The 17,635-nt window shown below is 46.6% G+C and overlaps 3 protein-coding genes across 4 annotated transcripts in view; 2 read left to right on the top strand and 1 right to left on the bottom strand.

Annotated features, from left to right (window-relative positions):
• The first annotated feature begins 428 nt into the window (after positions 1 to 428).
• On the top strand, positions 429 to 11,272 carry LOC128408749 (gastrula zinc finger protein XlCGF57.1-like). Its single transcript, XM_053378770.1, has 4 exons — positions 429 to 881; positions 3,519 to 3,681; positions 5,531 to 6,754; positions 11,130 to 11,272. The coding sequence occupies exons 2-4, from the start codon at positions 3,582 to 3,584 to the stop codon at positions 11,270 to 11,272; spliced, it is 1,467 nt and encodes a 488-aa protein (XP_053234745.1). The 5' UTR covers positions 429 to 881; positions 3,519 to 3,581.
• A 595-nt stretch (positions 11,273 to 11,867) lies between these two features.
• LOC128408636 (nurim-like) lies at positions 11,868 to 17,027 on the bottom strand. 2 transcript variants are annotated; one of them, XM_053378609.1, is made up of 4 exons: positions 16,803 to 17,027; positions 15,508 to 15,710; positions 14,794 to 14,970; positions 11,868 to 13,816 (listed from the first exon to the last, which is right to left on the bottom strand). In XM_053378609.1, exons 1-4 carry the CDS (start codon positions 16,945 to 16,947, stop codon positions 13,499 to 13,501), a joined length of 843 nt encoding a protein of 280 aa, XP_053234584.1. In that variant the 5' UTR covers positions 16,948 to 17,027; the 3' UTR covers positions 11,868 to 13,498. The 2 variants fall into 2 exon arrangements, with proteins under 2 accessions (XP_053234584.1, XP_053234585.1); XM_053378610.1 differs by lacking the exon at positions 16,803 to 17,027 and adding an exon at positions 16,591 to 16,728.
• LOC128408637 (cuticle collagen 2-like) overlaps positions 16,893 to 17,635 on the top strand; it is a 29,574-nt gene continuing 28,831 nt past the window's right edge. The window contains exon 1 of the transcript XR_008329137.1: positions 16,893 to 17,618. The gene's annotated coding sequence lies outside the window, so the exon portion shown is untranslated. The remainder of the gene's footprint in view (positions 17,619 to 17,635) is intronic.

Below are 17,635 nucleotides of genomic sequence, written 5' to 3' on the forward strand. Positions count from 1 at the left end.
TTCTTTGGTGTCACTTCTATAAGGTGTTGTAAGTCTTCATAGAATTGGTCAATTTCAGTTTCTTCAGCACCAGTAGTTGGTGCATAAACTTGGATTACTGTGATGTTAAAAGGTCTGCCTTGGATTCGTATCGAGATCATTCTATCATTTTTGAGATTGCATCCCAGTACAGCTTTCGCCACTCTTTTGTTGGCTATGAGGGCCACTCCATTTCTTTTACGGGTTTCTTGCCCACAGTAGTAGATGTGATGGTCACCCGAGCTGAATTCGCCCGTTCCCGTCCATTTTAGTTCACTGATGCCCAGGATGTCAATATTTATTCTTGCCATCTCATTTTTTACCACATCCAGCTTACCATGGTTCATGGATCTTATATTCCAGGTTCATATATTTTTCTTTGTAGCACTGGACTTTCCTTTCGCGTCCTTTCGGCTTTGGCCCAGCCGCTTCATCAGCTCTGGATCTACTTGTACTTGCCCTCCGCTCTTCCCCAGTAGCATGTTGGACGCCTTCCGACCTGAGGGGCTCATCTTCCAGCGTCATAACTTTTATATGCCTGTTGTCTTTGTCCATGGAGTTTTCTTGGCAAGGATACTGGAGTGGCTTGCCGGTTCCTCCTCCAGGTGGATCACGTTTGGTCAAAACTCTCCACAATGACCTGTTCATCTTGGGTGCCCTACTCGGCGTAGTTCATAGCTTCTCTGAGTTCTTCAAGCCCCTTCGCCACGGCAAGGCAGTGATCCATGAAGGGGATCCTAATTAATCCTCCTAATTAAGCCTCCTAATTTAGCCGGGTCACTCCCTGCCTCCCAGGCGGGGGCTCCCATTCCCACCCCCGCTGCCCAGGGTCGCTGCATCTGCCGCCGCCATCAGGATTTTGGGTGAGTGCAAAGCCAGCGGTGGGGAGGGAGGGAAGGGGCTTGGCAAGGGGGTCCAGGATGAGAAGCCCCAGGACGGGGAGAGGCGGCCTGCACAAGTTCCAGGCGGGGAGAAGAAGAGAAGGGAGGAAAGGGAGCTGCTCTTTTTAATGGAGCCTTGAAGGTGGTGGGGGGGGAGGGGAGGGGTTTCCGCTGTGGAAAGAGAGAAGCTTCCTCCTGCCCAGATCTGGTGCAAAGGGAGTTGCATGGAAGGAGGTGGGAAAGGGGAGAGGGTTGGGCATTGCTGGCAAGGCTCGCAATAAAATAATAATAATAATACCATGCCTATTGTCTGGGTTTCCCCAGCCACTCTGAGCAGCTTGCAACAAAATAAAAAACAGCCAAAGCAACCAAACATTGAAGGCTTTTGTAGAAATGGCCTTCGATTTTAAAGAAATGCCCTCTTTAAGAAATCATGTGGTGTAAATATGCATGTTGTCCTCGAGGTGCAAACACACATAGCATGAGCAAGCAAGCAGTGCTCCAAAGTGCTTCTCTTGAGAACTTGCCATCTAAGTTGTTTACTAATGGCAAAAGCTCCTGTATGTTCCATGGAATCTACTCTCAGGCTGTTGTAAGCCAGAAAATCACTTATCTCTTCAGTTTACACCAATAAAACTCAGAAACAGGAGGAGTTAGGAGTCTAACATTGTTTATTGCAAAGCAATAGGTTACAGTTCGATCGTTCCACAAAACTGCAACCCTGCCTGGTGTTCCAGGCAGTGATATTTATATATGTAATGCCAAACAAAGCATTTGAATTTCCACCAATCGTATACAGTACAGTACATCAGAGATGTCCAAGTGGTCGACCACAATCGACAGGTAGTCTTCTGTGTTGTTTTGGGTCAGTTATTGGACCCTTGAAGGCTCCTCCCCTCTCCGCAACCACTTCTGCGCATGCTCCTGTTCTCTTTTTGCTCAGCAGTTCCTTGTTGTTTTTTAAATAATTTTTATTACATTTTCAGTTTTTTGTAATCACAATATCCATACATAAATCAAGAACTGAAACATCGCTCTATCCGAGCATCGACCTCCTCTCGCCCCTCATTCTGACTTTCGTACATATTTACCTTATACTTAGCATTTCTATAGACACTTTTTTACCTTCTCTCTTATTTTTATATTTCCTCTTATTAAATGCAAATCAGTTCCTTATATTGTCATTACGAAACATTTCAACCCAAAGCTACAAACCTTTTCAGATGTTTACAATATTCTTTCATATATAATATAAATTTGCTCCAGTCTTTTTGAAACAGTTTGTCGCGCTGATTCCGGATCTTCCCCGTCAGCTTTGCTAACTCTCCGTATTCCACCATCTTACTCCGCCATTCTTCCAATGTTGGAATCTCCTGTAATTTCCATTTCTGAACCAGAAGAATCCTTGCGGCCGTTGTGGCACACATAAATAGATTCACATCTTTTTTAAAAATTTCATCTCCAATTAGACCTAACAAAAATAACTGGTTTTTTACTGAAATTGTATTTAAAGATCTTTTTTATTTCATTGTAAATTGTACCCCAATAAGTTTTCACCCTAGTACACGTCCACCACATATGGAGGAAATTCCCCTCCTTTTCCTTACATTTCCAACAGTTTTTATCCTGATTTCTATACATTCTTGCAAGTTTGGCCGGTCTCATGTACCATCAATACATCATCTTCATTTGATTTTCTTTGAGTGACATACATGCTGTGAATTTAATGGTTTTGGTCCATAATATTTTCCATTCTTCAAAATCAATATTATGCCCCAAATCCTGGGCCCATTTGATCATAACACTTTTTACCTCGTCATCCTTTGTGTGCCACTCCAATAATAGCGTGTACATTTTCGACAGTGTTTTCCTTTTACTACTCAACAATTCAGTCTCTAGTTTTTATTTGATGCTACCAAACCCAGTTCTCTTGCTATCTTCTCCGAATACATCCTGCAATTGGTGATACTGCAATCAATCAGTTAATTTTTCTCTCAGTTCTTCAAATGGCTTTACCTTTAATTTCTTATCCACTTCCATTAACAGGTCTTTGTATGTTGCCCGTTCACTTCCCATGTTTTTCTTTTTTACTGCAAAGGCTTCCAATGGAGAAAGCCACCACAGGGTTTTACGTTCAACCAGTGTTTTGTATCTATTCCAAACTTCGTATAATGATTTCCTAATGGTGTGATTTAAAAAACCTCTTACATATTTTAACCAGCAGTTCCTTGTTTTAATGTTTATTGTTGCCAAAAGAATCTAAATTTTTCTTGCTTCCCCTGCCTCCTTAAAAAAGTCCCTTTGGATTTTCACGTTCCTGAGCCTCATTTTATTATAATACACATGCACACTCAAGGATTTACAGGGGTAAACATTATCACATTTATTGTGGCTCTTTGGGCAACTGCCACAAGGCCACTACTGCCCATACCATGCCAGCCTTAGGAAGGGAGAAGGGACAGGCAGACGGAAGGAAGGAATTGCCAAAGGTGTTTGAAAATGGGTGGAGGCTCTTGGGAAGCGGGTGCCCATTAGGGGCTTCTACAGGGGCAACAGAATGTTTTGGGCAAAATCCCTGCAGGGGCTCTGAAACTCCCTTGACTTCTTCCTTCCTCCCAGGAAGCTACAACTTGCCCTGACTTCTGTGCTCCTGAAGAAGTTGAACCTGCAAACCTGGTCAGGATGGACGGAGGAAGATGGACAGTTGACCTGGTCAAGCTGTCTCCTGCATCCCTCCCTGCAACCTTTGAGCATCCCCTCCTGGGACCCTCGGAGAAATCTGGTGAGTTTCAGGGGAGAGGAGATGGGAACATGGGTGGCTGGATGGTGGAGGGAGAAAGAGGAAAAGATGGAGAGGAGACCAAAGGCAGGAAGGGCCAGGCAGGAAGAAGGAAGGGAGGGAGGGAGGGAGGGGTGAGGCCTTCTCCAAAGCAGCTCTTTGTGTTTGGAATCTCTGGTGTTATTTCCACTGCAGGATTAAGTGACGATAATGATGTTGTACACCAATCCAGAAAAATGGGTGAAGGGGGCTATGGAAATGCTTCCTGTCATTAATTATATTTCATATATTTAAATAGTTTATGTTACTTTTATTTTTTTAAAGACTGGGTCAGAGTGATACATTCCACCAGCATCCAAATACAGTAGATGCATGCACCTCCCCAGTTTCGTGGGCTTTCGAGACAAAGGACCTGTTATCATGATACACAGTTCCTCTGGCTGGAGCCTGTTCACATAGGATTGGGCATATGAAGACCGAGGGTGGCCATTATTATAACCAAATAGTGTAAACTTGCCATTCTTACAGACGGATTGTGTGTGAGAGTGAGTGAGTGGGATAATAATTTATAGCGCCCCTGTAATTCTGTCCCTCCATAAGCTTACATGGAGCTACAGTGGTACAACCTTGGTACAAATTTCAAAATAAGTGCACAAAACCAACAAAGGGACTCACAGGTTTATAGTGGCACCAGCTTTCCTAATCAAGAGTCCCCTTTGTCAGACTGCGGCCCACAAAAGCTTAGGTCATAATACCTTTATGAGCCTTTTAGGCCTGCAAAAGATGAATAAACAGAAGCACAGGAGACAGTGACTGCCAGCAACTAGGGTAGCTTGAAAAAAATGATTAGACTGATGTCTGTGCTCTGCCCTTGTGGTCCTAGGCAATAATACTTCTTAATACTAGTTTCTGGAAAGCACAGGAGGGCAGTGGGCTCTTGGGCTGAAATCTTGCTTGCTGGTTTCCTACAGGCTTCTGCTTGGCCACTGTGAAAACAGGGTGCTGGACTAGGTGGGCCATTTCCCAATCCAGTAGGCTCTGTTTAGGGTCTAACATATTGCAATATTTTTACACTTACATGTGGCATAAGAACATTTCAGTTTTACTTCTTACTCATAGGAGAGACTGCTGTTGGAGCCTGAGATCATTTCCTCACTTGAAAAAGAAAAAGACAGATGTGTCTTATAAGCCAGTTCCACCGTAGATATCTATTATAAAATGATGGCGCTTTCTTAAGTGTGAATGGAGTGATCTGTTACGATATAGAAGCAATGCAGCTGCGAGCTGCTAGCTTGAAAACATCACATGATGTTGGGACTGTTCGTGGGAAACAGAGGGCACCGGAATTAGCTCAGAGTGTAATATGAGCTGTACAGGAAGTGTTTGTCTCTCAACTGCTGGAGTTTGAAGAGAGCAGTCATGTTTTTTGTAACGCTGCAAAGACAGAAATAAAGGCATGTAAATACGTTTCTGTCTATCTCTTTCCCCTGCCGGGGGGGGGGCAACAAAGAGGGGGGGTGTTCTTCTCACGCTGAGAAGGATCGCCTATTGCGACCTCTGCCTGGATCTTGCTGAGGAATGCAGACAGGGAGGTCAACAGGAGACCAAGCCGGGTGCCTGGGAGTGTTGACAGTTTCTCCTGATAAAGGCTTGATTTCTGACATGATCATGGGTTGCTCTTGCCATTATCTCATCTTTATTCCTAAAAATTTGGAACATGGAGACAATGGAGTGGACAATGGAGTGAAAATAAGAGAAGGTGCACTTGGGAATTCACATGTGTTCAGTTCCTTTCTTGTCTTTTTTAAAAGTCTAACAGGATTCTCTCCCCCCCCCCCCCACTCCCAAACAGGTGAGGAAGACGATGGTCAGAATTCTACGGAGCCATCTGTGAATTCATTGGGAAGAACAAAGAAACAGTTTAAGTGCAGGGAATGTGGAATGTGCTTTAGTCACTGTGGAAGAATGAGGATACACCAAGGAACTCACATGGGGGAGAAACCATTTGAATGCATGGAGTGCGGAAAGAGCTTCCATAAAAGTGGAACATTTAGAATACATCAACGAACTCACACGGGGCAGAAACCATTTAAATGTATTGAATGTGGAAAGAGCTTCAGTCATAGTGGAACACTTAGAATACATCAACGAACTCACACAGGGGAGAAACCATTTAACTGTATAGAATGTGGAAAGAGCTTCAGTCATAGTGGAACACTTAGAATACATCAACGAACTCACACAGGGGAGAAACCATTTAACTGTATAGAATGTGGAAAGAACTTCAGTCAAAGTGGAGACCTTAGAATGCATCAACAAACTCACATGGGGGAGAAACCATTTAAATGTATTGAATGTGGAAAGAGCTTCAGTCGTAGTGGAAACCTTAGAAGACATCAACAAACTCACACGGGGCTGAAACCATTTACATGTATTGAATGTGGAAAGAACTTCAGTCAAAGTGGAGACCTTAGAATGCATCAACAAACTCACATGGGGGAGAAACCATTTAAATGTATTGAATGTGGAAAGAGCTTCAGTCGTAGTGGAACACTTAGAATACATCAACAAACTCACACGGGGCTGAAACCATTTACATGTATTGAATGTGGAAAGAGCTTCAGTCTTAGTGGAAACCTTAGAATACATCAACGAACTCACACAGGGGAGAAACCATTTAACTGTATAGAATGTGGAAGGGGCTTCAGTCAAAGTGGAAACCTTAGAATACATCAACGAACTCACACAGGGGAGAAACCATTTAACTGTATAGAATGTGGAAACAGCTTCAGGCATAGTGGTCACCTTAGAATACATCAACAAACTCACACAGGGGAGAAACCATTCAAATGTATTGAATGTGGAAAGAGCTTCAGTCGTAGTGGAACACTTAGAATACATCAACGAACTCACACAGGGCAGAAACCATTTAAATGTATTGAATGTGGAAAGAGCTTCAGTCGTAGTGGAACACTTAGAATACATCAACAAACTCACACGGGGCTGAAACCATTTACATGTATTGAATGTGGAAAGAGCTTCAGTCTTAGTGGAAACCTTAGAAGACATCAACGAACTCACATGGGGGGGGGGGAAATTGTTTAAATGTAGGGAGTGTGGAAAGAACTTCAGTCAAAGTAGACACCTTAGGAAACATCAGCTAACTCACACAGGGGGGAAACCACAGATGTAGGGAATGCAGAAAGAGCTGCAGATGCAGTGGAGACCTTAATATTCACAAGCAAATTCACACAGATGAAAAGCCATATAAATGTATGCAGTGTTCCACTCAGTTTTCACTCTTTGCTTCATATAAAGAAACTCATAAAGGCAGAAATCAATTTTAAATGCATGGAACCTGTGTGATGTTCTGGTGTTTGTATTGAAATTTGTATACATACATATATTTGTTAAAGTAATGAGGAGATTTCACCCCTCCCATATCCAAGAATCTGCTGATGTTCTCTGCTGATTCTCTAGAGAGGAGGGGCGGTTTCTGCTCTCTACTTATTTCGCTCCAACCTCACATCAAAGAGAGAGAGACTGAGTTTTAGAGAGAGCGAGATAAGGTTGCTGCTAAGAGCAGCTGCAGACACTCAGTGCAGTTCAGCATTTTTCATTTAGACCTCATTTAGCTCTGTATATAGTTGTGTATTATAGTTGTAGATAGAATAAAGAAGATATTCTACAGAGCTGCTCTCCGAGTCGTTTATGCTCTGCTATACTCTGCTGTGCGACGACTGTCTTCTTGTTGGAGTGAATCCGGTGCTCACAACTCTAAGCTGTGAGTCCACAGCACTTTGACCTGTTCCTGTATAGAAGGTGGTCTCTGGAAGTGCTACCCAGCTCGCCTAGCCCAGTCGGGGCTGAAGTGGATGAGTCCAGTTGGTGGCTCAAGGGTGATGCTGACAAGTCACATATAGTAAATGTACAAAATAACTTGCTAGTTGTTGCTAGATAAAAAGGGGGAGAGTGTGAATCTGGAATGTTCAAGGTGTGTGATGAATCTGTTGAGTTTTGACCTCCGCCCTTCAATGCCAAAGTGATGGGCTGCCCTTGTCTTGTGGATCAGCATCTGTCAGGTTTCAGGGAATTGGCTTCCTTCCCCCTTGGCCGTAGATAAGCAGAACAAAGGGAAAGGAGTCTTCTTACCCGTTAGAAACTTTAATGATCCCAGCGAGAGAACAAAGAACCCGTCTTCTAGGAATGGCGGTGCTCCCAATGAAGAGGTCCACCCCCTCACATCCCTAGTCACTTCTGCATCTCGTAATCTGAGCTCGTACACTCTGTGCTTTCTGTCCTGCCACTTTTGCAACTCTCCTTGACCTTGGGGAAAGCGGATGGATGCTTTCCAGAGACAGTGAATCTGTTATCTCTCCCCCCCCCGAGTTTCTTCTCCAAGCTGTTCCCCATCCAGTATTTCCCAGCTTTTGCCTTCTGATTGACTTCCCGCTCTTCCCCTGCTCGGGTGGCGAGCCTATTTGGGCTTGCCCATGAAGGCTGATGGATCCTGATAGATTCCATCAGGCCTTGCGGGACCCTGCTTCTCCTGGCGACTCATTAGATGACCTTGTCGAGGACTGGAATAACCGGCTATTGGCAGCCATCGATGAGGTCGTCTAAGCACCCTCTGCGACCCCATCGAAACCGGGCCCCTTGGTTTACTGAAGAGCTCCAGAAAATGAAGCGGGATCTCAGACGGCTAGAGCAAGTATGGCGACAGACTTGTGACGGAGTTTCAAGAACATCTTATAGGACACTTATGAAAGCCTATGAGATGGCTGTGAAAGCTGCTAAGAAATCTTACTTCGCAGTTTCCATTGCATCTGCTAGCTCTCGCCTGGCACAACTTTTTAGAATAATGAGGTCGATAACGTCCTTAAGGAGGACAACCAAATTTAAGCACAAATTCGACCCATAGCTGTGAGGCATTCACGAGCTTTTTTGTGGAGAAAGTCCTGTTGCTCCGCCGTGACCTCCCTGCCAATTTAGATACATTGACTGAACTGGAGGCCCCTCAACTGTTTTCGGGTCCAGTGTTGGACCATTTTGATCGGATACTCCCTGCTGATGTGGATAGATTCCTCCAAGCTGGTAGGCCCACCACCTGCCTCCTCGATCCGTGCCCATCTTGGCTGATTAGGGCGTGTCCAGATGTCACGTGGACTCCCCGTTTGAAATTATCAATTTGTCCCTTGGCACGGGGACATTCCCAGGGGAACTGAAGGAAGCAGTGGTGTGTCCGATCTTAAAGAAAACGTCACTAGATCCTTTAGACCTATCCAATTACCGCCCAGTTTAAAATCTTCCATATCTGGGTAAGGTAATTGAGAGAGCGGTTGCTGAACAGCTTCGTAGGTTTTTGGAGGAAACATTGGATTTAGATCCATTTCAGTCTGGGTTCCGTCCTGGTTTCGGGACCGAGATTGCTCTGGTTGCCCTAACAGATGATCTCCGTAGACAATTGGATCGAGGCGGGTCAGGACTGCTGATTCTTTTAGATTTGTCAGCAGCCTTTGACATGGTCGATCATGATCTTCTGGACCACCGCCTTGCTGACATGGGGATACAGGGCATAGCCCGTAAATGGCTGTGCTCTTTAATCTCTGGTCGGGGACATAGGGTGGCGCTAGGGAGGGAGATGTCGTCACGCCACTCCTTGGTGTGTGGAGTGCCGCAGGGCGCAATCCTTGCCCCAATGCTTCTTAACATCTTTATGCACCCCCTTGCCCAGATTATCCGGAGCTTTGGGCTGGGCTGTCACCAATATGCTGATGACACTCAGCTCTATCTGCTGATGGATGGCCACACCGACTTGGCCCCGGACACACTGACCAGATGCTTGGAAGCTGTGGCTGGATGGTTTCATGGGAGCCAGTTGACACTAAATCCTTTGAAGACAGAGGTCCTATGGCTGGGTCGGGATGGCATGGGAATGAGGGACCAACTCCCTTCTCTTGAGGGGGCCCAATTAGTGCCATTGCCTTCCGTTAAGAGTTTCCATGGAGGTGCAGGTTACAGCAACAGCCAAGGCGACATTTTTCCACCTTCGCCACATCAAGCAGTTGGCCCCTTACCTTTCCCGCCCCAACCTGGCCACAGTGATCCATGCAACGGTCACCTCCAGGCTTGACTACTGTAATTCGCTCTATGTGGGGCTGCCCTTGAAGCTGTCCCAGAAACTCCAGCGGGTGCAGAATGCTACAGTGAGGCTCCTCACGGGGTCTCTGCCATGAGAGCATATTCACTCAGTGCTTTTCCAGCTGCACTGGCTCCCGGTGGAGCACAGGGTCAGATTTAAGGTGCTGCTTTTGACCTTTAAAGCCCTTCACAGCCTAGGACCCTTGTACCCACCTTGTACCTACGGGACCGCCTCTCCCGGTATGCCCCACGGAGGACCTTAAGGTCCATAAATAGCAACACCCTAGTGGTCCTGGGCCTTAAGGAAGTTAGATTAGCTTCAAGCAGAGCCAGGGCCTTTTCAACACTGGCTCTGGCCTGATGGAAAGCTCTGTCTCATAAGACCAGGGCCCTGCAGGATCTGATTTCTTTCCGCAGGGCCTGTAAGACAGAGTTGTTCTGCCTGGCCTTTGGCTTGGAGCCAATTTGATTCCCTCCCCCTCTTTCTTTTCTTTTCTCCTGTGATGAGGCTGCGTTTTAATATCTTAATGTTTGAATATTTTAATGTTGTATTTTAATCTTGTTTTTAAGTTGTATTCATTCAACTTGTTTTTATTATTGCTTGTCAGCCACGTGGAGCCCGGCCTTGGCTGGGGAGGGCAGGGTATAAATAAAAATTATTATTATTATTATTATTATTATTATTATTATTATTATTATTACTATGAACTATGTTCCTCTGCAAACCACTGTTCCAAATCTATACAGTCCTCCTGCTCCTGGGAAGATTCAGGGGGAGCCTCCCACGAATGCGCCTCAGTGCTGCTTTCCTCAGCTGGGTCCCTGGTTAGGTCTTGGTTTAGGGGAGCAAGCATGGGCCTGGCCCTTGGGTGGGGGCGAGGGGAGAAGGGAAGAGAAGTAGAGGGGATGCTTCTTTTTCCACGCAAGGCTAGTTCTTGTTTCTCCCAAGTATGCGCCTGTAATCAGTGAGTGTGCATTTAGCAGGAGAGCATTCCTTCGTCTCGTAGCCTAAGATGCTTCAGGGGCCATTAGGGCGAAGCGTGTGTATCACACATGTGCCGTGAGACGAATGGGGGGGCGGTAAATAACTGTTGGGATGCTTAAAAGGAGGCCGTTGTTTCGTGAGGGGGGGTGGGGGGAGGAGAGCCTTAGCGATGCCAAACAGAAAGAGCCAAACATGACTATAGGATACATGTGGTTGCTACTCTGACTTTGAAGATGGGCAGTGGGAGTGTCACATGCTTCTGCTAAAAGCAGATCTAGGGAAGATTAAGTTAATTGCAACCTTAAACACACTTGGGTCCCATTAGAGAGGATTCTCATGAGGCCGGAGGAACATCGCCCGGCTGAGAGGCATGAAGGCCACTCCCTGCAAGGCCTTTCCCACCTGGCCTTGGGGGCAGGACCCAGACTCACCCAGCTCTACTATGTTAAATTTGTATTCTGTAGTTGACCTCCTTTGTAATGTTTTACTTTGAAATCTTTTAAGGTAATATTTTAGTTTTCTGTTACATTGCTTTGACAGTATATTCTATACAGTAGTAAGTTAGGATAAAAACACCTCGGGTGACAAACACTTCAGGTTACAAACTCCACTAACAATGCTTATAAGCTTCAGCCCGTACGGCCAAGGTTGATGGGAGTTGTATTTCAAAAGCTCAGGGGTGGAATATCTCATGATTCTTACAACTTGTCATCATGAATAATTACAGTGGTACCTCAGGTTAAGTACTTAATTCGTTCCAGAGGTCCATTCTTAACCTGAAACTGTTCTTAACCTGAAGCACCACATTAGCTAATGGGGCCTCCTGCTGCTGCCACGCTGCCAGAGCACGATTTCTGTTCTCATCCTGAAGCAAAGTTCTTAACCCGAGGTACTATTTCTGGGTAAGCGGAGTGTGTAACCACTGTATAGGTAAAACTTTTGTTGATACAGAGCTCATTTTTAGCTTCTGGGAGCAGCTGGTCACTTCTGCTTTATAAACAAACCCAAATATATTGAAACACTTTACATTAAAACCAAATTTCAGAACAGAGACAAACCAAACTTTTTTTAAAAACACACACCCGTTTTTTTACTTTACAAACCATTATCTTCTCAATCCAAGATTTGCTTTTCATATGTATAAAAATACTTGGTTAGCAAGGGGGTACAGAAATAATAATAAAAAAGCTACAATAAAAGCATTATCAGCATTTAAAAAGAAATGCTAGTGGATGTTCAAGGCATTGAGTTACAAATGAAGGCAAAGATCAACCATTGCTAGGTAGAGCCTGGAGACATAATCCTAGAATCAACCCCTGCCCCCCCAGCCCGCTTTTGCCTGTAAATGTACTTGATTCAAAGATCACATAAATTATATTTTTTGTCATTAATTCTGATGGGCGGGGCGAGTTAAAAGTCACCCACCGCATGGAGATATATTTGGGTTTGAGAGGCAGGTGGTCCACTGCTGGACGGCCAGGGTGACCAGAATCTTTCTCAAGGCCTTGTCTTCTTCAACCCAGGTAGGCCTTGGAATTAAGAATGCTTTGGAACTGAATTGACGCGACAGAAGCAAGAGGATGGGCAATGAATTCTGATGGCTTGCTTGGAACAGAAATGTATTTGGAAGACACTGTGCTGAAGAGGTATATTTGCAAAAAGCAAAAAGACCTCACAGCCCACTTCACAAATTATCTAGGCTGCTACCTCTTTAAAATAGTTCTTGCTTGTGAATCAAAGTTAAAAATCCTATACTTTAAAAATCACTTGGGCAGAAGTTCTGTAGCAGAAAATGAATTGAAAAACCCAGTTCTAATGCTTTGTTATTATAATGAATTTCAACTGAGGCATCTTCTGTGCTTTTTAGCAGCTGCAGAATCCCAGTCAGGTGTGCCTGGTGCCCTCTAGGGCAGGAAGGCCAGCAGCAGAGTCCATGACAGACAGAGCCACCCCCTGACTGGTTGGAAGTAAAGCCCGCTAGCAGGTGGGGAATGGATGGGGGCAGACTGAGGTTACTAGGGCAGTGCCCCACTGATTCCACAGGGCCCAGCTTTGCCAGAGATGGGGAACATTTTGTCTGTTGACCTACCTGCCTGCTGTCTGTAGTTGTAAATCGTAAAAAAGCCTCCCACAAACAGCAACAACCTGACCACCTCACCTAAATTCCAGTCGGTTATCAGTGACTCATTGTTCTTCTTAGCACTAGTGGGGACGACGACTCTTTTTGGGCCCAATATATCCCTTTAAGCCTATACAGCAGGTATGGGGCACCCACAGCCCTCCAGAGGTTGATGGCAGCTGAAGTCCACCAACTTCTGGAGGGCCATAGGCTTTCCCCACCCCTGCTCTAGAGACTTCCCTCCAAGGAACTTGGGGTTGAATTCTGCCATCTTTGGAGTTCCACCTCTTTCCTCAAGGATTCCAACCTACTGGACCATGTGGCTCAACCTGGGATCACCATGTAGAGCTCCTTATATGTGTTCTAAGAGTTGTAGCAAAGTAGGCCTGCTGGAAGCCAGAACTCTTAGGTCCCATTTATAGACCACTCAAGTCCCGAGTGCGTAAAAGCAAAAGGAGATAGAAGGCACATTTCATCGTTCAGTGCTTAGCATGGGAGAGTGCAAGGTACCAGGCTCTCAGGCCCCAATATACTAGGACACCAGCACCCGCATATAAAATTGGGGCCACACCGGTTCAGTTCTTAAGGACGGAGGGGCCATTCTGAGCCAGCAGATCCCCATAGGCTGCCTCCTCACGGGAGAAGATCTGGAACTTCTTGTCCAGCTGAGCTCGCAGGTAGAGGTAGTCTTGCTGGTCAAGGTTGTGGGCGCAGGTGATGTAGGCTGTGAAGAGCAATGCGAGGAGCAGGCGGTCAAGAGAAAGGCAGGGAACGGCCCACAGGATGAGGAGAAACTCCAGGTACACAGGGTGACGCAGGTGGGAGAAGAGGCGGATGGCACTTGTGGACTTCACGGCCAAAGGGTCCCCCATGCCCAGGCAGTGGTAGTAAACCTACGGAATGAGAGAAACACCCATTTGCACCGCAGATGCCCAAATCTTTTGGGGAAACAAGACACCATTTTAAACCCTAGGACTTGCCGATCAGAAGGTCGGTGGTTCGAATCCCTGTGACGGGGTGAGCTCCCGATGCTTGGCCCCTGCTCCTGCCAACCTAGCAGTTCGAAAGCACAAAGTGCAAGTAGATCAATAGGTACCGCTCCAGTGGGAAGGTAAACGGCATTTCCGTGTGCTGCTCTGGTTCGCCAGAAGTGGCTTAGTCATGCTGGCCACATGACCCGGAAGATGTACGCCGGCTCCTTCAGCCAATAAAGCGAGATGAGTGCCGCAACCCCAGAGACAGTCACGACTGGACCTAACGGTCAGGGGTCCCTTTACCTTTATACACATTGGGCCTCTTCATATTCACAAAGGGGGAATGTGAGATTTGTTTTTGTTTTGTTGTCTGGACTGCTGAGGCAACACTAAGTGCTTCTGCGGTTCCTGCCTTGACCAAAAATCCCTCAGAATTCCAGAGATGGATAGAAGATAATGTCCCTACCAGAGAGGAATGGCAAATTAAACTGCTGGACTATGCCGAAATGGCAAAACTGACCAAGAAAACCATAACTTTAGGAAAGGATGGGGGAAATTTATAATTTATCTTGGAGACCACTGTAAACAGATGAAAACATTAGCAGGATTGCAATAACACTCGTAGCAAGTACTATGGACCGATATAAAATATGGACTATTGAAAGAGATGCAGTAGAAAAGGTTTAATAATAGGACCCACGGAGGGGAAGGTGGGAAGTCCAGAGATTCTGAGGAATCTCCAAATGTGGATGGTTGTATTGTTATAGAAATATTTTACAGCATGAGGAAATATCTTATATCACCCTCATGGGTTGGGTCATTGGGCCTCGCTGAGCTTAGCCGCCAAATACCGGACGGTGGCCTCTCTAGATGGGAAAAGGGAAGCTGCGCGGTACCTGTTTGACCCCCATCAGCTCTGCGTAGTCAAAGATGAGGAGGATGCTAAAGATGACCAGCCAAGCAATGACGTGGAGGATGAAGCACATGAGAGGGACCCAAGTGACCCACGGCTCCCTGCTCGTATTCCAGAGCACAGGAGCATCCTGCACAGGCTGCCAGTACCTCATCAGCAGCTAGGTGGGAAGGAAAAGGCGCATTAGATAAAAGTAGATTGTCCTGCAGGCACACATCTCATATGGCTGCATTTTGGGACTCCTAAACTGCGATCACATTGTAGAAAATCCGCTGGACCTGCATGCATTAGCCAAATCATACAAATCATATCCATACTGGGTTGTTGTTGTTTTTAAATTGTGCAAGATTCTAGTGTTCATCATTACAATGATGCATTTTGCTTCGCACCATAATGAAGGCTATGCTGAGTTAACGGTGTGAGTTTGGGAGGTCCGTTATCAAAATAATTTGTACCAAGGAGCAAAGACTTAATGCTGAAATTGGGGGATTTGCTTTGGAAATATTGCTTCCATGAAAGTGCAGAGTATGAAATCTGAACGGCATCATGCCAGGAAGATTTATTCTGCATTTTGAGTTTAGCTTTTCTGACTTGGGCAAGAATTCACTCTGAGTTGCTCTGTTATCTTGCCTGTGGGACTTCTTCCTCCCCTTCAGTCCTCTCCCCCCATTTTGGTGCCGCAAATTGATACCCCTACCTGGAGAGTCAGTGCTGTGCAGAAGACATAGAAAGATCTCTGTAGAACTCCAAAGCAACTTCTGGTCCAGTGTTTGACTTGCTGAGTGGCCATGAGGCTGTGCTGCAGGATGAAGAGGACAATTAAGCCCACGTCCACCATTAGTGGCCGCAGAATCTTGGGATCCCTCAGGGCAGCTTCCCATTGAAGATTAGGAGCAGCATCTGCAAAGAAAAGAGGTTCGCTCAAGGTGAGGCCTAGTGCATCCAGCAGGGGGCTGGCAGAGGATCTCAGATAGTAGCCCAAAAACAGATCCCAGAGACAAATTGTTCTCTCTCTCCTTCTCTCTCTCATCATCTTAAAACAATCCTTCCACAAGCTGGTGTTCTCTGGATAGCTCAGTTGGTTAGAGTGTGGTGCCGATGGTGCTAAGGTTGCAGGTTCAATCCCCGTAAGGGACAGCTGCATATTCCTGCATTGCAGGGGGATTGGACCAAATGATTCTCAGGGTCCCTTCCAAATCTATAATTCTGTAATCTCAGATCCTGTTATTTATGACATGTTGGACTCCAACACCCATCAGTCCCGGCCAGCAGGGATGGTGAGAGTCGTACTTCAAAAGTTATGGATGATAGCAGGTTGGGGAAGGCTCTCTTAAAGTATTGTGAAGCTTCTGGATTGAATGGCCTTAACATACAGAGCAGGAAGTAGAACATACAGACATTTTTATCCAATCATCTTTAACGACATCATGGGATATTATTACCAAACCATATTGTTCACATACTAGTAGCATCGGCGGGGGGCGGGGGGGGGGAGCCAGACCACATCCTTCGCCCTGCTTGCCTTTGACAACAAGGCGCCACATTTATTTCTGCTTGTTGGAAAACGCCCAGGGCAAGACGCAAACTTCCAACAGGAACCATTGCAACATAAAGTCACAGTGTTAAAAGCATCTTATCTAAGATCTAGGAATTCCTGTCATTTGACTTTCTCAGTTTCAAAGTGGCTGCTTTAGAGTTTCAGCCTCCTGCCACTCGCCTGGGCGTCTTCAGGATCCAAACCAAAAATAAAAGGAAGGGATGAACGGGCAATTTTTCATACCTCTTGGCATGCTGCTGAACTACAACTCCCGTCATCCCTCAGCACTGCCCATGCTGCCCTGGACCCGATACAGAGCCCCACACCTGGGGGGCCGCCGGATCCCTGCTCCTCCGCCCAAAGACCGCGCACCTCGCACCCCTTTGCAACCCCAAGCTCTCATTCCCTCCCCCGCAAGACCCCTCCATTTCTCTCCCGCCCCTACGCCTCCCCACCGGTTCTGTGCTGGGCAGCCCCCGTCCCTGGCTGCAGGAACAGAGCGCGGAAGGAGACGAAGCGGATGAGCTCCACGCCGGTCCCGAAGGTGAACAGGAAGCTGCCCAGCGCCGGGACCATCATCAGGAGCTGAAGAGCAGCCATGGCGGGCAAATTGCGCTTCTCCCGACGCCTGGAGGAACCGCCCTGCGGAGGGGAGGGGCTCCCTCCGGAATCCCCACGCCCTCCCGTGACGTCACAAGCGCGTAATGAGGAGCGGGGGGGGGATTCCTCCCTATCAGGAGCGGGAGGGAGAAGGGGGTCTTCCCCTAGCATTCCCATGGCCGAGTGACATCACACGCTGGGAAGGGGGCTCTTGTCTAGGGATTCCCCTTTCACGTCGTGACATCACGAAGAACTCTTGGGGGGGCTTTGACGTCATACAGGATCTCGGGCGCAGAACCTCCCCGCCTGCCGAAATATTCCTCCCCGTGGCAGAGGAACAAGTAAGGGTTGCCCCCCCAAAAAACCCCCAGCTCCCTCGAGTCTTCTAAGGAATCAGCGTCTGCTCTTTTCATCCAGGGGCCTCGACGCAGCTCTCATTCTTCCATCCCCAAGTTGGGCAAAAGATTCCTGCACTGCAGGGGGTTGGACTAGATGACCCTGGTGGTCCCTGATAACTTTGTGATTCTTTGATCCGGACCAGGAACGACGGCAAACCGCAACGAAGAAAGCAGAAAGCGGATTCTAAGCGCAGCACCGCGGAGGAGGGGCTAAGAATGCCACCATTCTCACCTTGCCTGCTCAGAAGTGAGCGCAATGGAATCCGCTCTCAGGTAAGCCTGCGTAGGTG

This window comes from Podarcis raffonei, chromosome 2, assembly GCF_027172205.1.
Source record: "Podarcis raffonei isolate rPodRaf1 chromosome 2, rPodRaf1.pri, whole genome shotgun sequence".
NCBI lineage: Eukaryota > Metazoa > Chordata > Lepidosauria > Squamata > Lacertidae > Podarcis > Podarcis raffonei.